Consider the following 20,257-nt stretch of genomic DNA (forward strand, 5'->3'; position numbering starts at 1 on the left):
TAAAGACAGGGTCTAGTTGGCACACATTTAATTACTTCCATTGAATTGAAGTGTAACCCAAAGAGTGAGTGCACAGCAAGTTGAGGTAGATATGCAATAATGTAAAATAAGCAACAGGGCCAGGTACAAGTTAACATACATGGAGAATTATGTTTCCAATTTCATATGAATAATGAACAAACATTTATTTGGATTTAAATGTAGCTTTTTTTTCAGTGAAATTCTTATTTTCCTTGTAAGTACCACCAAACTGCATTGTTATTTCCTGGAATTGTAGAATGATGTGTTATGTAGAAGATGCATGTAAACCATTTAAACATCCAGTTTAAAAAAATATGTGGACATTGTGCACACTTTTTACTTTTTAGATAGAGCCAGTTTCTGTGTTATTTGTTATTGCTAACTTATTATGGGTAATATGTTGGTTAACTATTGAGTAACACTTTTGCAGTTAAATTATAATCTGAATTAGTATTTGCACAAAGTAGATTGTGTTTAAAACAATAAAAAAACCTGGAGGTATAGTGTAAAAGGTTTAATTTACCCTGAGCATTAAATTGTGAATGAAAAAATATTCTGCATTCCAAATCAGTATTCACTCACACATAAATAGTAGAGCATTTAAACAATTTGAGACATGACCACAATTATTTAATGCTTTAATTTTGAATTTATTTATTTAATACATCACATACATCACAACAGTTAGTCAGTTTCTGTGGCAGAAGGTACAGAACAACAACAACACAATGGTTGAAACAGCCTGCGGAGGAAGCGCATCACTCTCTTCCTCTTAGTCATGTTGACTTCAGAGTGGTCTATTACAACCACCACAGGTTCAAGAGGAACTGGTAAAACTTGAACAGCAGCAGTGTCTGGTTCAATGGTGAGTGTAGGGTCCTCCTCTAGACCTCCTCCCACAGCAGGGTCTGGTTCAATGTAGGGGCTGGGGTCCTCCTCTAGACCTCCTCCCACAGCAGGGTCTGGTTCAATGGAGAGTGTAGGGTCCTCCTCTAGACCTCCTCCCACAGCAGGGTCTGGTTCAATGTAGGGGCTGGGGTCCTCCTCTAGACCTCCTCCTGCAGCAGGGTCTGGTTCAATGGAGGGGCTGGGGTCCTCCTCTAGAACTCCCGCAGCAGTGTCTGGTTCAATGGAGGGTTTGGGGTCCTCCTCTAGACCTCCTCCCGCAGCAGGGTCTGGTTCAATGGAGGGGCTGGGGTCCTCCTCTAGACCTCCTCCCGCAGCAGTGTCTGGTTCAATGGAGGGGTTGGGGTCCTCCTCTAGGCCTCCTCCCGCAGCAGTGTCTGGTTCAATGGAGGGGCTGGGGTCCTCCTCTAGACCTCCTCCCGCAGCAGTGTCTGGTTCAATGGAGGGGCTGGGGTCCTCCTCTAGGCCTCCTCCCGCAGCAGTGTCTGGTTCAATGGAGGGGCTGGGGTCCTCCTCTAGACCTCCTCCCGCAGCAGTGTCTGGTTCAATGGAGGGGCTGGGGTCCTCCTCTAGGCCTCCTCCCGCAGCAGTGTCTGGTTCAATGGAGGGGCTGGGGTCCTCCTCTAGACCTCCTCCCGCAGCAGTGTCTGGTTCAATGGAGGGGCTGGGGTCCTCCTCTAGACCTCCTCCCGCAGCAGTGTCTGGTTCAATGTAGGGGTTGGGGTCCTCCTCTAGGCCTCCTCCCGCAGCAGTGTCTGGTTCAATGGAGGGGCTGGGGTCCTCCTCTAGACCCCCTCCCGCAGCAGTGTCTAGTTCAGTGGAGAGTTTGGGGTCCTCCTCTAGACCCCCTCCCGCAGCAGTGTCTAGTTCAGTGGAGAGTTTGGGGCTCTTCTCCAAGCTGTGTTCTTCCTCCCTGGTCTGAATCTTGGATGCAGGTTCAGCAGAGGGTGTCAGTGGAACTGTAACTGTAACAGTGTTTGTTGTTTCAGAGGATTTGGGGTTCTTCACCTGGCTGGGTCCACTACTGCTAGCCTCACTGGCCTGAACCTTTGAAATAGATGCAGGAACAGCAGGGTGTGACAGTGTTTTAACCACAGCCTCTGGTTCAGTGGAGAGTTTTGGGCTCTTCTCCAAGCTATGTTCTTTAGTGAAATCCTCCCTGGTCTGAACCATGGATGCAGGTTCAGCAGGAGGTGTCGATGTGACTTTAATTGCAGCAGAAGCTGCTATTTCAGAGGATTTGGGGTCTTTCACCTGGCTGGGTCCACTACTGCCAGTCTCCTTGGCCTGAACCTTTGAAATAGATGCAGGAACAGCAGGGTGTGACAGAGTTTTAACCGCAGCAGTGTCTGGTTCAGCGGAGAGTTTGGGGCTCTTCTCCAAGTTGTGTTCTTCAGTGAAATCCTCCCTGGTCTGAATCTTGGATGCAGGTTCAGCAGAGGGTATCAGTGGAACTGTAACTGTAACAGTGTTTGTAACAGTGTTTGTTGTTTCAGAGGATTTGGGGTTCTTCACCTGGCTGGATCCACTACTACCAGCATCCCTGGCCTGAACCTTTGTATTAGATGCAGGAACAGCAGGGTGTGCCGGTAGAGTTTTAACCGCAGCAGAAGTGGTGGCAGGAGGTTCAACCACAGGTGTCAGAAGAGACGGCACTTTCGGGCTCTGGGGCTGAAACAGCTCACAAATCTGTCTTGTTGCAACATCGGCGATTTCACTCAGCAGTACTGGTGCAAAGTTCTTGATCCTGTTCACCAGGATATCGAGTGGGTGTGTCTGCCTGATCTCTGTTAGGATAGACAGGACCATGTCATCCCTGATGGAGCGGGAGAAGGTGGCTTGATGTCCAACAGTGGTGAGAGCACTGGAGACACGGTCCAAAGTGGCTTTTGTAACCCCAACAGACAGTCTGCTCAGCTTCTGGGAAGGCATGTTTAAGAGGACACGAGAAGGAAGGACCCAGAAGCCCTGCAGGACTCTAGGAACGACCTCCATCACCACCTCCTTTGGAGAAAGCACTTTGGAGCTGGGTGGCTCTTGCTGTCTCTGTGTCAGGATCTTGGCGTAGTCCCGAGCCATGCAGCGGACTTTAGGATGTCTGTGGGTTACAGTCAATAAAATAAAATTTTAAAACCCTTCAGAATATCACAGAATTATTAAAACCACTGTAGTTAAGCTGTTAATAAAGAATGTGTGTCTAATATGACTTACTGAAAATTAGGAGGTACAGTCTCTGGGGACTCGAGGAGCATTTTGGCTTCAAACTCAACGTCCCTCATTTTATTGCTGACGTTCATTGCCCACACCTGAAACAACAAATTAAATATGAAGTGTAGTTATTACAAATTTAGAGATTAAAATGAACATAATGTAACAATTATTTCCAGACTATTTCAAATGTTTTTGGGATTGTTGTCTTACCAGCATAAGAAGAGGCTTAGCTTCAACCTCATCGAAACCCTCCAGCTCAAACTCCCAAAGACTTAAAAGAGAAACAAAACAGAAACTTATTTTTTTACTGTTACACTTTATTTCACTATAAACTAGTGTGACATGGGCAGAGTTAAGGTGTAGTGATGGACTGTGTGTTTGTGTCTCAGTAACTCACTTTTCTCTCAGAGTATTTTTGCTCTTCTCCAAAATGAGGTTGATCATGTCTTCAGCAGTCACCTGAGAGGGGATCTGGTTTTGCTGCTGAAGCTTTAGGAGTTCCACCACAAGTGCAATCTGAAAAACATCAAGGAGACATGTCATCTTTAAGCATGACAAGACAACATTTATGAGGATTTACCTGGCATTTTGTATTGGTGTGGGCTTTGAAGGACAGTATATCTTACCTGAGACTTGTAGCTGTTTATATGCCAGCAGAGCTGCAGAGCCCGATCATAGATTGGTGTATCAAACAACACCTGTAAACCAAGTAAGATAATGTTATTCATTAGCTTTAGACATTTTTTTAAAATACACTTGAAAATGTTGAAAAAAATGTTGAACTAACTCCAGTAAAAACAAAACCTGTCTGGCATACCCTGATCGGCCTGTAGATTCCTCTGCTGCCTTCAAGAAACTCCATATTTAGTTTCTGTATATCAGAATTCAGAAAACAACGGTCTGGTTCAGTGGACGGTGTGGCGTCCTCCTCTAGGATGGGTCCTCCGCTACCAGCCTCCTTGGCCTGAGCCTTTGAAATAGATGCAGGAACAGCAGGGTGTGACAGAGTTTTAACCACAGCAGTTTCTGGTTCAGTGGAGAGTTTGGGGCTCGTCTCCAAGCTGTGTTCTTCAGTGAAATCCTCCCTGGTCTGAATCTTGGATGCAGGTTCAGCAGGAGGTGTCAATGTAACTTTAATAACAGCAAAATCTTCTTTTTTAGAGGATTTGGGGTTCTTCACTTGGCTGGGTCCACTACTGCCAGCCTCCTTGGCCTGAACCTTTGAAATAGATGCAGGAACAGCAGGGTGTGACAGAGTTTTAACCGCAGCAGTGTCTGGTTCAGCGGAGAGTTTGGGGCTCTTCTCCAAGTTGTGTTCTTCAGTGAAATCCTCCCTGGTCTGAATCTTGGATGCAGGTTCAGCAGAGGGTGTCAGTGGAACTGTAACTGTAACAGTGTTTGTAACAGTGTTTGTTGTTTCAGAGGATTTGGGGTTCTTCACCTGGCTGGATCCACTACTACCAGCATCCCTGGCCTGAACCTTTGTATTAGATGCAGTAACAGCAGGGTGTGCCGGTAGAGTTTTAACCGCAGCAGAAGTGGTGGCAGGAGGTTCAACCACAGGTGTCAGAAGAGACGGCACTTTCGGGCTCTGGGGCTGAAACAGCTCACAAATCTGTCTTGTTGCAACATCGGCGATTTCACTCAGCAGTACTGGTGCAAAGTTCTTGATCCTGTTCACCAGGATATCGAGTGGGTGTGTCTGCCTGATCTCTGTTAGGATAGACAGGACCATGTCATCCCCGATGGAGCGGGAGAAGGTGGCTTGATGTCCAACAGTGGTGAGAGCACTGGAGACACGGTCCAAAGTGGCTTTTGTAACCCCAACAGACAGTCTGCTCAGCTTCTGGGAAGGCATGTTTAAGAGGACACGAGAAGGAAGGACCCAGAAGCCCTGCAGGACTCTAGGAACGACCTCCATCACCACCTCCTTTGGAGAAAGCACTTTGGAGCTGGGTGGCTCTTGCTGTCTCTGTGTCAGGATCTTGGCGTAGTCCCGAGCCATGCAGCGGACTTTAGGATGTCTGTGGGTTACAGTCAATAAAATAAAATTTTAAAACCCTTCAGAATATCACAGAATTATTAAAACCACTGTAGTTAAGCTGTTAATAAAGAATGTGTGTCTAATATGACTTACTGAAAATTAGGAGGTACAGTCTCTGGGGACTCGAGGAGCATTTTGGCTTCAAACTCAACGTCCCTCATTTTATTGCTGACGTTCATTGCCCACACCTGAAACAACAAATTAAATATGAAGTGTAGTTATTACAAATTTAGAGATTAAAATGAACATAATGTAACAATTATTTCCAGACTATTTCAAATGTTTTTGGGATTGTTGTCTTACCAGCATAAGAAGAGGCTTAGCTTCAACCTCATCGAAACCCTCCAGCTCAAACTCCCAAAGACTTAAAAGAGAAACAAAACAGAAACTTATTTTTTTACTGTTACACTTTATTTCACTATAAACTAGTGTGACATGAGCAGAGTTAAGGTGTAGTGATGGACTGTGTGTTTGTGTCTCAGTAACTCACTTTTCTCTCAGAGTATTTTTGCTCTTCTCCAAAATGAGGTTGATCATGTCTTCAGCAGTCACCTGAGAGGGGATCTGGTTTTGCTGCTGAAGCTTTAGGAGTTCCACCACAAGTGCAATCTGAAAAACATCAAGGAGACATGTCATCTTTAAGCATGACAAGACAACATTTATGAGGATTTACCTGGCATTTTGTATTGGTGTGGGCTTTGAAGGACAGTATATCTTACCTGAGACTTGTAGCTGTTTATATGCCAGCAGAGCTGCAGAGCCCGATCATAGATTGGTGTATCAAACAACACCTGTAAACCAAGTAAGATAATGTTATTCATTAGCTTTAGACATTTTTTTAAAATACACTTGAAAATGTTGAAAAAAATGTTGAACTAACTCCAGTAAAAACAAAACCTGTCTGGCATACCCTGATCGGCCTGTAGATTCCTCTGCTGCCTTCAAGAAACTCCATATTTAGTTTCTGTATATCAGAATTCAGAAAACAACGGTCTGGTTCAGTGGACGGTGTGGCGTCCTCCTCTAGGATGGGTCCTCCGCTACCAGCCTCCTTGGCCTGAGCCTTTGAAATAGATGCAGGAACAGCAGGGTGTGACAGAGTTTTAACCACAGCAGTTTCTGGTTCAGTGGAGAGTTTGGGGCTCGTCTCCAAGCTGTGTTCTTCAGTGAAATCCTCCCTGGTCTGAATCTTGGATGCAGGTTCAGCAGGAGGTGTCAATGTAACTTTAATAACAGCAAAATCTTCTTTTTTAGAGGATTTGGGGTTCTTCACTTGGCTGGGTCCACTACTGCCAGCCTCCTTGGCCTGAACCTTTGAAATAGATGCAGGAACAGCAGGGTGTGACAGAGTTTTAACCGCAGCAGTGTCTGGTTCAGCGGAGAGTTTGGGGCTCTTCTCCAAGTTGTGTTCTTCAGTGAAATCCTCCCTGGTCTGAATCTTGGATGCAGGTTCAGCAGAGGGTGTCAGTGGAACTGTAACTGTAACAGTGTTTGTAACAGTGTTTGTTGTTTCAGAGGATTTGGGGTTCTTCACCTGGCTGGATCCACTACTACCAGCATCCCTGGCCTGAACCTTTGTATTAGATGCAGGAACAGCAGGGTGTGCCGGTAGAGTTTTAACCGCAGCAGAAGTGGTGGCAGGAGGTTCAACCACAGGTGTCAGAAGAGACGGCACTTTCGGGCTCTGGGGCTGAAACAGCTCACAAATCTGTCTCGTTGCAACATCGGCGATTTCACTCAGCAGTACTGGTGCAAAGTTCTTGATCCTGTTCACCAGGATATCGAGTGGGTGTGTCTGCCTGATCTCTGTTAGGATAGACAGGACCATGTCATCCCTGATGGAGCGGGAGAAGGTGGCTTGATGTCCAACAGTGGTGAGAGCACTGGAGACACGGTCCAAAGTGGCTTTTGTAACCCCAACAGACAGTCTGCTCAGCTTCTGGGAAGGCATGTTTAAGAGGACACGAGAAGGAAGGACCCAGAAGCCCTGCAGGACTCTAGGAACGACCTCCATCACCACCTCCTTTGGAGAAAGCACTTTGGAGCTGGGTGGCTCTTGCTGTCTCTGTGTCAGGATCTTGGCGTAGTCCCGAGCCATGCAGCGGACTTTAGGATGTCTGTGGGTTACAGTCAATAAAATAAAATTTTAAAACCCTTCAGAATATCACAGAATTATTAAAACCACTGTAGTTAAGCTGTTAATAAAGAATGTGTGTCTAATATGACTTACTGAAAATTAGGAGGTACAGTCTCTGGGGACTCGAGGAGCATTTTGGCTTCAAACTCAACGTCCCTCATTTTATTGCTGACGTTCATTGCCCACACCTGAAACAACAAATTAAATATGAAGTGTAGTTATTACAAATTTAGAGATTAAAATGAACATAATGTAACAATTATTTCCAGACTATTTCAAATGTTTTTGGGATTGTTGTCTTACCAGCATAAGAAGAGGCTTAGCTTCAACCTCATCGAAACCCTCCAGCTCAAACTCCCAAAGACTTAAAAGAGAAACAAAACAGAAACTTATTTTTTTACTGTTACACTTTATTTCACTATAAACTAGTGTGACATGGGCAGAGTTAAGGTGTAGTGATGGACTGTGTGTTTGTGTCTCAGTAACTCACTTTTCTCTCAGAGTATTTTTGCTCTTCTCCAAAATGAGGTTGATCATGTCTTCAGCAGTCACCTGAGAGGGGATCTGGTTTTGCTGCTGAAGCTTTAGGAGTTCCACCACAAGTGCAATCTGAAAAACATCAAGGAGACATGTCATCTTTAAGCATGACAAGACAACATTTATGAGGATTTACCTGGCATTTTGTATTGGTGTGGGCTTTGAAGGACAGTATATCTTACCTGAGACTTGTAGCTGTTTATATGCCAGCAGAGCTGCAGAGCCCGATCATAGATTGGTGTATCAAACAACACCTGTAAACCAAGTAAGATAATGTTATTAATTAGCTTTAGACATTTTTTTAAAATACACTTGAAAATGTTGAAAAAAATGTTGAACTAACTAACTCCAGTAAAAACAAAACCTGTCTGACATACCCTGATCGGCCTGTAGATTCCTCTGCTGCCTTCAAGAAACTCCATATTTAGTTTCTGTATATCACAATACAGAAAAAACAAATAACAACTCGAAATTCACAACTGTAGCTTTGACAATAGACTTGAGAGTACTCAAACGTGGTTGATCCTACTGGCACAAGTGAACAGAGTGAGTTCTGGGTGAGAAGTGAGCTGTGAAGTAGAATCCTGACTGTTGAGTCACAAATGAAGTGTTCTAGAGCAGAACTCCTGATGTCACACATTCTACTGGGTCACCAAGGAAGTGCTTTTAATTAAGTATAAACTGTAAAACCACCTTTAAAACACTACTGTTAAATGATGCACACATAAACCTGTATATAAAACACTCCATTAATTACATGCCAAAGTTGTATACCCAGCTAAATCCACTGCTGTGTTGCAGTAAAGGATAAGGCTGACAATGGTCTCTATTTTTATAATTGTCAACAAATCCCATGAAAATACCAAAACCAAAACTCCTGCATTTCCTGGAATGACATGAACGATTTTCCAAAATCATAACATGTGTTGTGGTTGATCTGGTCTGAGGATACTGTCAGCTGGGGGCTCTGCTGCATCTGTAATTGATTTCTCCCTGAATCAATGAAATGATCAGAGATGATCTTGGCATTAGAGATGTAATGTCTAAACTATCATGCAACAAACGTTTCTTTAAGAGCTGCTGGCACAGTGAGAAATCAATATAGGGACTGCAGGCCAGCAGAAAAGAACTGATCCACCACCAATCCACTCTTACGAAGCATAATTTATAATACTGATTTATCTATGACATAATTAACCTTTCAATATGTTAAAGTAGCCATAAAACTCTTAAAATATTAATCTCATAACATTTCATTCTTTCCTAAATATGGATATAATGCTTCCCTGGATGATTTAACTTCAAATGTTTCTGGACTACTCTTTTAATGAAGTTACATCTTAAAATAAAAACAAGCTACAGTGTGTTTTACTCTCACAACATAGCGTTTTTATACCATCTCCCTGCGAAGTAAAAGTCCATGTTAAATTAAGTCTCACATATGTTTTTCTTTTGATCTGCAGAAGTTCAATCGATATTTGTGAACTCTCCCTCAAAGCCAGAATTCAGGGAAGCATGAAGCTTGTGATGTTATCAAGCAACAATTTTTTGGGGGCCGCTCCTGTGGCAACATATCATGTGGACTTTAAGAAATATTTCTTTGAGCTTTATTGCACCCACATGTCTTTGGAAAACACCTTGGGCATTTTCTGCGTCTGCTCAGACTCTTCCTAGCTGGCTGTTAGCGTGGCTGCTCCACATACTGTCTCCTGATTACATCATAAATATTTTAACTAACTCTATTTGTGACATGTGCGTGGGCGTGCGTCTTCGCTACAGTATGAATCAGCATCAAAGCGAGAACATCAACTAACTTTACTTTAGGTTGAATTTGCTTTTATACAACACTCTCATGTGTCTCTGCTGTATAATGACATGCTTGCTGATTATGCAAGTGTTAAGAATACTCAACGCTCACTACATACTGTTTCAGACTGTGAACTCAGAACTAGAGTCAGTTGTAAATCCTTCACAAGGGAGGCTGTTGATCCACCATGATGGTGGATCATTATTAGGCTCATATACTGTAGCGTTCTCGTGTCAGCAGTAATCGGATGTAGTATTTGTCTCTGTATTATGTTAATGTTGTTGTCCTTTGCAACAGGAAGAGCTTGCTTTATTTATTCCACTGCGGCCTGCGTGCATACACCACAACACACCTCATCTATCATTTAGATAATGGCCATGTGCCGTTGTTATGTGTGTGTAACATGGGTTTTCTTGTGGGAGCAGGAGAGGGAGAGCTAGCACCTACACTAAACTCACTTTTCCTGCTTTTCCTGTTCAGTAGAGTCCAAACTGTGTGTGTGTGTGTGTTTCTGTGTGTGTGTGTGTGTGTGTTGAGGCCCCTTTAGGCCAGCTTATCCCCGCCTAGAAGATGTGAGTACGTTATCCCACCGTCTCTGCTGGGGATGCGGTCCAGCCGGCCAGCAGAGCGGTGTAAATCTGCTCGGCCTATAAAGACCCGGCTTATCTGACCTGATTAACGGTCGAACGTGGCAGACACTGTTTGAGACGAGAAGAAGATGCATAGGGAGTGGACATTCCACTGAATCTTCCAGTGGCGTTTTTCTTGTCCCCCGGTATCCACTCTGACTCCACGGCTCCGTTTGTCTTTCATCCCCACCCCACCCCCACACCTACTTCTGCTCCTTCCAAGGGATAGAAAAAGCAACAAAAGGTGTGGGGTAAAGTAAGCAACAAATGGTGTGTATATGTGTGTGTGTGTATTTGTTTATGTGTGCCGCGGTGTCACGGCAGGGGATCCTGCCCACTAGGTCCCGTCCATCCCATCCCAACTCTTGACAGGAGTCATGGGGAGTGGTGGGGTGAAAGGTCAAAACTCATGGGCAAGGGGTCACGGAAACACAGCAGGAGGTCAGTAATGATAACCCTGCACTGATCTAAACCCCAGACCCAGCACCAGGTTGTGCTGTCCATCAGTACCCTGGACCCCCGATACACACACACACACACACACACACACACACACACCCACACACCTTCCCTGTGTGAGTGAAAAAACTGGTTGTATTTCATTGCGTTGTCTAAACACAGGATATGGAATGAGCTGTTTGTGAGGAAAATGGCTGCGGTGTGTTTAGGGGTTAGAGTCAGGAGAGTAGTGATTTTAGACAGGAGGCTTTTAAAGCGAAGGAAATATAATGGAGAAAATGAGCAACAGAGCGGGAAAGAGAGAGAAGGGACAAGCATACATATAAATACAGACAGTCTTTATACGTCCCCAGTGGAGCCAGAAAAAGTCCCTCCATTTTCTCTCCCATTCGCCCCTCATTGAAATAATGTACCATGACTGCTCGGTGATATGCTTTCGGTGGTTAGGCGGGCCGGTGCGTCTCTGTTCTATATAAGGGTAAGGCCATGAGGCAGTAAGCAGAGGCAGCCTGTCGTCATGCAGCCCTCTTCTCTCTTGATTTCCTGTGCAGCGGGCAGGGTAAGCCTGATCCTTCCTGACAGCTGTCACTCTCCATCTCAGTGTACCATCGTGGACTCTGACACACACCGACTTCCCCACCAGAATACTACTGCAGTGGAGCACACGCTATCTCACCTCCAGATGATTGCCTCAGTAAAATACATGCATCAAACAGCCAAGTTGTTTTCATTCTCGCTGCTTAGTTTCTTTGACTTTGCAGGAAAATCCAGTGGAACTCCTCCACTTTTTTTTTCAGTATGGAAACACACAATGACTTATAAGCACTTCATTGTTCGTTGATGAATTGGTAATGAAAAAAGCTCTATTTATTTCTTGACTCGTTTAAACATGGGTGTTTACCCAGTCTGTGAAAAACAATACCTAAGAATATATCTGACAAATCGCATTTGACACTGTGGGATGATCTTTCTGTGGTGCTCACACCTGACAGGATTAAGGTTAGGAGGTATGTTGCATATCGCTAACATTCATGCTCTTCAGCGTGGGCTCTTTTCCTGTATTGCTGTTATTTTTTGCTCTAACAGCCTACACATTATACACCCCTCCATCCATCAAACAACCCCCCACCCCCAAGGAATCCTCTATTGGACAATATGCATGCACCACTATTTTCTTTTGCTTTCCGAGTCAGCTTCTTCTCCTCTTATTTGCCCTTGGAGAGTTTCAATCCCTGGCCCGGCTGCAGCAGATCAGAAGATCCTTCCCTGCCCTACATTTGTGAGGATGTAAACACTCCCAACATATGTGCACACGTGTGCTCCCACGCAGGTACTCAGGGTAATAATATAAGTGAGCTCAAGAACACGAACACACACAAATAAACACACACGTAAGTGGAAGCTTGTGCACGGTCAAATAGATATAAACACTGGCTTGATTTAAGTGCAATAAGAGTAATCTGATTAGGAAAGAAAAAGTTAAATGTCATGTTTTCGAGTTCACATAAAATTACCATAATCAAATCACAGCCACTTAGGGAGAAAAAAAAGGCAGTTGCATTTGTCAACGGCACATTTGAGAAAGACAAAAGGCATTTTGATCGTCAGATTATAGAGATGCAAATAACTCACACATTTCTTATTCGCAATTATATGAGTTTTTGTTGGGAAACAATAACTGTTCACATCTGGTAACCTCCCTCTGTAAAACCTCACTGAAATATTTTAATTACAAGCAAGAGACACTGCAGGATTTTCCTTCAGCAACAATTACGGACTCTCCCACGTACTTACCATCAATAAGGAACAAAAGACACATTGTTTTATTGGGTTAAAAATCATTTACTGAAGCTGAAATAATGATTAGTATTGTTGACCAGTGTAAAGACTGTTTTACCATTTTATATCCCATGATTCTGGAGGATACTGTTGTATAAAAATCATCAGCTTGTTCCAGTGTATCTATGTTTTTTTTCAAAAAATGAATTAGCATTAAAAGCAAAATTCTGGAGAAAAGCTGGATTCACATAGAAAGTCAGTGGTGGGCTTACTCAGAGTAGCTGTCACTGATGTTACCTTTTAGAGTTTAAAGTAGCTAATCGGGAAGCCTTAACGGATTTCATTTTCAAAGTAAACCCTGCTAACAGGTCAGGTTAGCACCGGTGAAGCAGCATGGCCTGGGATAAGGAGATTTAACCCCCCGCCCACCCTTCCAACCCCCCCATGAGTGAATATAGCCCAGTGTTTATTGGAGTGCCAGTGTAATATATGACTTTCTGCTTGCTTTGCAAATCTATCCAGGCTGCCTCTGCGACTTCTCCTCTGGATATTTCATTCAGAGAGGGTTAGCAGGCACAGCGTTATTGTCGCTGGTTATTGCCTTTCGTTTATTACAGAGGAGTTTGTTTAGAGTGGAGGGGGGGGGGGGGGGGGGGTGGACGGTGGGTGGGAGGGACATGAGGATTTTCTTTTAGAGGGAGGGCTGGTTCACGTGGCTGTACAAGTGAATGGTAACCATTGGTTACAGCTGAACCCGTCGTTGCTAGATGAAGCTGATATATTCATTTATTCATCTCAATTAGTCCGCTCCGTGCATCTCCAAACGCAGACACTCATCCCTCCTCGGCTGTGCTCCATGCTTATCTTATTAGAATATTTTATCCTGCATGCAAGGCCTCCCTCTCTCCCTCTCTCTCTCTCTCTCTCTCTCTCTCTCTTTTTCTATGTCAGCCCTTGCTCCCACTCCTCCAACTATCCTTTTCTCTTTCCATTATTCTGCTCTCACGTTTGGAAGTTGGTTATGTGTGTGTGTGTATGTGTGTAGTTTCTGTGGGAAGTCTGTGTTCAAGTCATTTTTGTTAACTGATAGCTCAGATCTCCTCTCAGCACACAGACCGCGAGAGACCACAGAGCTAACTCTGCGAAACAACAACACTGTTGATTTTTGTTTTTTCGTTTTTCTTCTCTCAACTTACACAAACTCATTTGCTGAGTGACTCTTGTCTCTATGAGCGATTTTCAATTATTGAAAGCAGCTTCCTGGTTTTCTTTAATTCTATCCGCTATGCAGAAACCATCTCTGTGGTTTTGCAACCCTAAAATAGCTTCAGGCAGAAGGAGAGGAGACATCTTTCGACTGGAAAGACGCATGTTTGGACTAGAGTCCACAGTGATTAGGAAAAGTAAATGTAGGACATGAGAAGATGAGCATCATTGTCCATAAGGCAAATTATATCGGACAATGGTGTATCGCTGTCTAAAAAAACATAAATGCAGGATAAAACAATGACAGCCCATAATCTAAAACACTCTGGAAATGCATATTTCCCTTTCCATCTGAGATGTCTGAGGTTGTTTGCCCTCTGCTTTGCCAACAACACATATTCTCAGTGTCTTTCTTCTCTGGCCAATAGCTAAGCTCAAATCACAGCTCTCTGTCTGTCAGACTGAGCTCGCTCTCCCTCTCCACCATCCCTAGAACAGTGGTTTCTCTTTTCCAAGGCACACTCTGAAATGGCTTTGTTTTCCGACAGCCATTCAGTGGCACCCTCAGCCTGGGCCTGCCAAGAAGTCCGCCTCCCCGAGCTGGAGCCCGGGCTTGTTTACACAAACTCATCGGAGAAATATGGATGTATAATTATAGAGGTTGTTAGTTTTAATGTCGCATCCTCGCTATGGAAACCACTGCATGCTTGGTCAGCTACGCTGAGGGGTGGATGATGAAACCCTGACCGGGGATGGCGTGAACATTTCTGCGGAAAACGGTTTGGGGGAGCAAGAGAGAAAAAGGAGCTTCTTGATGGAATCGAATCAGTGCTGAGCAAAGCAAACAAACATGAATCACAAGGCGGTGATAGAGATTGCTGTGGTTGTCCAACGCATAAATACAGAGTCTAAATACTGCTCTGCAGGCCAGGACCAAGCCCGTTTCTGTGAATTCAGCTCAGTGGCAAAATGTCCATGTTCCATTCCAGCACGACCGCAGGCTCACAAACACAGTAACAGGAGCAGACAAACACACAAGAGGCGTGTGTGCGCACAAACACACAGGCATAAATAAGCACAAAGCCACATAAGCAAATTCAAATATATATATATATACTCATAAGCTCACACTAGCATGCAAATAGATGCTCACAAAAAAAAACACACACACACACAATGCGTTCGCACACGTCCATCCTCCTCCTCTCTGCACAAATTTTGCTTGCGTAATAGAGGCTGTTGAATGCATTGTGCGTTTGTTAATGCACATTCAAGAGAACTGTTGCTTAGCTGAGCACAAGATACTCTCAGTCAGCAAGTCCCACGGGTGCGAGTGTGTGTGTGTGTGTGTGTGTGTGTGTGTGCTGTAAGTTTGTGCATGCGTACCATGATGGATGGATAGATGGAAGCGTCATGTATTCAAATAAATGCGTGTTGTGTTTGAGTTCAGGCTGTGCCGCCGTCGCCGCTCACACAGAGCTGATGATTTCGTAGATGGCGACGGAACAATTTCACCTCCCGTTCCAAACCCACAGGTCCAATTTCTTTCTCTCTTTCTGCTCCTCTCTCCCTTTTTTCTCCTGCAACTTAATCTTTTTCTCCCTCTGCCTTTCCATTCCACCTATTTTCTCTCCTCCTTAGATCTTATCCCCCCCTCCCTCCCCCGCCCCCCTCCTCTGCCTCCTCTCTCCTGCACAGTGACAGATCCTTCAGGAAATTGTTTCGAGTCTGCCAGACATTTTTGTGTTGTGGCTGTTTATTTGTGCTGGGGGCACCGGGGGTCCGGAGCCTCACTCTCTCTCCTCTCTCCGACTAGAGGTTAAGCTCCCGAACTCTTTCACCGCCCTGTGCCAAAAAACACTGATCCTCGATCAGCATGGCTTTACCGTGTAACCGATACCAGGGATGAGGATAGAGGAGCACCAGAGAGGATGTAATCAGTGTGTGTGTGTGTGCGCGTGCATGTTTGTATGTGTGCGTCAGCTGCTGGCTTTGTGTGTATTAGGATGTAATCAGCAGCATTTTCTCTGTGGTCTGCTGTGCTCTCTGATTGGGGTTTTGGCGAATAACAGGGGAAGGGAGGAAGAGTGTGTTTCTTTTCCTGCTTCTTGTGTTGCAGCCTGGCCTCAGAGCTCAGAGGAGCCTTCACTGTGGTTTGGAGCTGCGCTTGGAGCTCTGGCACTTTACACATCAGCTACATCAGACCCTGTATCTATTATATATCTGTCTGTCTCTATGTCACCATGTGTCTCTCAGTGTCTCTGTGTGTGTGTGTGTGTGTGTGTGTGTGTGTGTGTGTGTGTGCGTGCATCAGAGCTGCACTGACTTAGGTCCCATGTTGGCTGCAGTCAGCTTTGTTCAGTCGACTCTATGTTAGCAGGTACAGAGGATTCCCCGAGGGTTCAGGCACACAGGCTCACACATACGCGCTCACACACTCACACGTGCACGGTCACAGGGACACATGCACACTCCCACACCTGTGCACTATCCTCTCTCTCTTTTGCTCTGTGTCTCTGCCTCGGTCCAGTCTCTTGCAGATTTTGTTTTTTTTGCAGACAACAGATGGGCTGACATCAACTCACTCCTCTTTAACAAGTCTGTGTCTCTTGCTCTGTCTCTGACATCTCTCTCTCACTCTCTTTCCCTCTCTCTCTCTGTCCATCTCACTGTCTTATTGCCTGTCTGCACCATAATCTCTCCAGTTCTAAAACATTTATTCAACCACTCATTCGAGGCATTTATCAAGTCAATATCCTAAACGTTTTCTCGTTCCAGCCTCCCAGATGCGAGGATTTGCTGCTTTTCTGTTATTAACATCACTGTAAATTGAATAGATTTGGGTTTTGAACTGGTGGTTAGACTTCTGGAAATATCATCGTTTTCTCTGGGAGATTGTCATTTGCCATTTTGGCACTTTATAGATGAAACAATGAATCGGATAAAAAAAAAAAAAAAAAATTATCTACACGCCAAACAAAGTTAGCTGTAGCCCTAAATCTTTCACTTTGTGTTTTCCTCTGGCCTGATCATCACACAGGCAGTTTCATTAGCCTGAAGGCAGTTTTCTCACCTGGGCTTTAACGCCTGCTCTTGTCTCTCCTCGCACATCACATCACTGTACCACTTCCTGTCCCTTACTAAATCATTGCCTATTTGAGACTGGAAGTGCTGACTCTGTGGTAAGAGTTATTGTTTGTTTGTTTGTTTGTTTCCCGTCTTTGATGTGTATTACTGTGCCGAGGAACATGGGGCTGCTCAGTTGTCATAACTCTTTTCTGGAGGCCAGATTGAAAAGGTCAGTGAAAATGAAGCTCCACAGAGGATGAATGGACACAGTGTAGGAGCTCCACGCAGACACAGGCGAGCCTTACACACATGTAACACACATCTAAACACATTTGCATAAACGCACACAGAGACACACACACACAGTCCCTGTGAGCACATTTTTTACATGCACCGGCATGAGCAGCGAGTTCTCTGAGGACATATCGGCCTCCGCTGTTCTTGTTCGTTAACTTGTTCCAGGGCTTCGGCTCTGATTTCCCTTTGGGGGAGTTTGCTCACAGATTATCTCTTTAGTCAGTCTAGATTTCTGGAGCCTCATGGCCTTTGACATGCCACAACTATCTCCCACCACATTCCGATCCATCCCAGCGCTTCTTTTATCAGCCAGCACAGGCTGATTTGTGGCTCGTGGAGCTTCAGATCGAAGCAGGGCCACTCCTCTCCGGGGTCCAGAGTCCCATATCACCTTTGTAGATGACCACAAAGGCCAGAGAGAAGACGGAGGGGATCTGTTTTATCATCTGCTGGGATTTAGTGAGTGAACCATGGTTCACCTCATGTGATTATCAGTGCAAATGAAGCAAGACGAAAACATCAATGAGCCTCCTGCTGAGGAACAAACTCACCAAGAGACTCTCTGTGGGCATCTGTCAGCTGATTACACATGTAACCTGACAATACCAATACCACCCACCAATGTGGATGTTTTTGAGGAAAACTACTGGGACTTATAATACGCTCAGCTTATTACAAAGGCATTTTTATGGAAACAATAATGGGATAATCAGAGCTCTACTCCCTGTTTTCTCTCTTGACAACCTGTAATTTTGCAAGTTTTATTACAATGAGAAGGAGCTCAGAACACTGTAGTTTGTTTATTCATTGAGTGTTACTGAGAGCTTTCTGAATGCATTTTCTTTGGAGGCAAAATAGTTTTCAACCAAAAAGGTGCAGAAAAATATCACATTTTTAGACCAGTGATTCCCAACCAAAGGATGGGGACTCAACAAGTGGTCCCAAGAAAAATCTTAGAGGTCACAAGATGATTAAAGAGGACAGGGATAAGAAAGAAAGGATATATTTCCGTTACACAAAAATGGTATTTTCTCTTATGAATAATGGGTACTTTCACCTCTTCAGGCCTCTTAAAATGAGACAATCTGAGATGGAAAAATCTCCTATAATTTGTGGTGAGGGGTCACAAGTCCAAAAGGTTGGGAATCACTGACACAAATCGTTTAAGTTGGCTCGCTGCTAAGCTTCATGTCTGAGGCTGCACTTCCTGTGCAGTAGCTGTGTTACAGTAAGAGTCCTCCACTGGTTTACATCTCCATATAATCAAGCCATATGTGACTGCATAATTACAAAACATTGTTTTCATTTAGTGAAGAGAGCCTGACGCAATTTGTGGGCCCATTTGTAATAATTAAGAGGCTAGGAAACAGTAAGAAATAATTTCATAAAATAAAAGTAGATAAATAAATAAATACACACATAACTAGAGCTCAAATTAACAATTAACAAACAAAGATTCCCCTTATTTTACATTTTATCTGTCCGATACATTTAATTATTCACCCTTATTTTGGCATTAATGGAAATATTTTTTGCAGCCATTTTGTAGTCGTAATTTCTGGGCAGTTACTCTTAATATTCTCACCAGATACTTATCTCTTTTCTCAGTTTCTCTTGGCATTCTCCCCAACTCTCCCCGGTATAAAATGATGGTTAATAGAGAATGAAAATTGGATAATATGCTCCATTTCTTTGTGTAGAATTTCCCAGAATGATCTCAACTCTGGGCATGGCCAAAGGGTACGTCTGAGGTAAGGCCTGTATGGCTCTTAATTTGAAGTAGCAGCAGAAAGCGATCAGTCAGTTTAACAGAAACTCCTTAAAAGAAATGAGGGTAGATGGGAAACTGGTGAGGGAATACCAGAGTAGAAGAAGTCATGTTGACTGTTGTTGATGTGGATTAATGGGATGCTGGTCGATGAGTGTAGGCATCTTCTGTGGTCAGAGAAACATGGGGCCAGTGATGGGATTAATGAAACACTAATGTGTAACTCCCCTTTGTCTTTAACAAGGATGAAACTCTGTGTACTCATTGTTCACTACACACATAAGCTCACAAACAAGCCCTGTGCACACACACGCACACACACACACACACACACACACACACACACACACACACACACATTGGTTAAGAGCGAGATAAACAGTAACTCTGCAACTCCCACATGTACAATATTAACCTTTAGCTTTAGTGCGTATGTGTGCTTCAGCATGTGTTGCATCTCTTCTAACCTTTAGCTCTGACCAATAGGAAGGTGAAATGCCAGTTTTTTCTCTCTGACCCAGTTTCCCGCCTGCTTATTTCTCTGAACACGCAACATTTCAGCTGCTATTAGTCAAATGATGCACTGTCTGAGAGGAGAGTTCAGAGGCAAGTGTGAGAGTGTGAGTGTGTGTGTGTGTGTGTGTGCGTGTGTGTGTGTGTGTGTGAGTGTGAGCGTGTGAGTGCTGGGTGTTTGTGTGTTTGTGTAGCTCTCAGGGCATGTTTGTTCACCTGTTAGTTTTGTATATTCAAGGGTGTTAATGTGTGTGGGCCCACTAGGGTTGTGCCAGTTTTAAAAAATAATTGTCTAGTTGATGGCGCGTGACGTTTGCAGCAAACAAAGAAAAATAACAGTCAGAACCATCTGAAAGGTTCTTCTTCCTTTCGTGGCTGAGCCCGTGCATTTCGATGTATACATCTGCTGGTCAGCTGGAGCACAAAAAGAAAAAAGAAAAAGAGTGACTGCAGGCCAGGCTTCTTCTTCTTCTTCACGCTGTTTTTCCCCCCGCACATGGTTTGTGTAAAATTGCTGAGGTTTTCTGCGGCTGCAGCTCAGTGATATCGGTGAAAAGAGCCATTACAGCCAATTAGCTACTCTGTCATTAGGGAGGGTTGTGTGGGCTACTGGCAACTTCTCCACACAACAGAATACATTATAGCTGGTAAAGTTGAAAAAGCTAATATCTAAAAATGTTCCATATTGAGAACAACAGAGTCACGCTAGGCTTGAATTTCACAGTCACAGTGTGGTTATGAAATTAATATTGGATGCTTTGGCTGCTGTCGTTTCTTCTCATAACTTTAACACTATATGCAACAGCTTATAGTATTATAAGCTATTATAAGCCCCCCCCCCCCCCCCCCCCCCCCCCGGCCCGCCAAGGTTACT

General features: G+C 44.2%; 2 protein-coding genes across 2 annotated transcripts in view; one reads left to right on the forward strand and one right to left on the reverse strand.

Moving 5' to 3' along the window:
- efnb1 (ephrin-B1) overlaps window positions 1–20,257 on the forward strand; it is a 65,748-nt gene that overhangs the window by 25,820 nt on the left and 19,671 nt on the right. The gene's annotated exons all lie outside the window — the stretch shown is intronic.
- LOC139606112 (mucin-16-like) lies at window positions 614–9,569 on the reverse strand. The gene is made up of 16 exons (XM_071458137.1): window positions 8,234–9,569; window positions 8,039–8,110; window positions 7,810–7,928; window positions 7,623–7,683; window positions 7,413–7,507; window positions 6,093–7,299; window positions 5,902–5,973; window positions 5,673–5,791; window positions 5,486–5,546; window positions 5,276–5,370; window positions 3,956–5,162; window positions 3,765–3,836; window positions 3,536–3,654; window positions 3,349–3,409; window positions 3,139–3,233; window positions 614–3,025 (listed from the first exon to the last, which is right to left on the reverse strand). The coding sequence occupies exons 1-16, from the start codon at window positions 8,276–8,278 to the stop codon at window positions 706–708; spliced, it is 5,820 nt and encodes a 1,939-aa protein (XP_071314238.1). The 5' UTR covers window positions 8,279–9,569; the 3' UTR covers window positions 614–705.

This window comes from Trachinotus anak, unplaced genomic scaffold (assembly GCF_046630095.1).
Source record: "Trachinotus anak isolate AG129_WGS33_773 ecotype Australia unplaced genomic scaffold, CSIRO_AGI_Tana_v1 ptg000021l, whole genome shotgun sequence".
NCBI classification, from domain to species: Eukaryota; Metazoa; Chordata; class Actinopteri; order Carangiformes; family Carangidae; genus Trachinotus; species Trachinotus anak.

Excerpts from the sequence above, each read along its gene's own strand:
- LOC139606112 (XM_071458137.1), bottom strand. The coding sequence starts at position 8,278 with ATGGAGTTTCTTGAAGGCAGCAGAGGAATCTACAGGCCGATCAGG. Across the intron at positions 5,974-6,092 it reads GAATCTACAGGCCGATCAGG|GTGTTGTTTGATACACCAAT; the intron begins GTATGCCAGACA and ends CTTGGTTTACAG. Across the intron at positions 5,371-5,485 it reads CTAAGCCTCTTCTTATGCTG|GTGTGGGCAATGAACGTCAG; the intron begins GTAAGACAACAA and ends TTGTTGTTTCAG.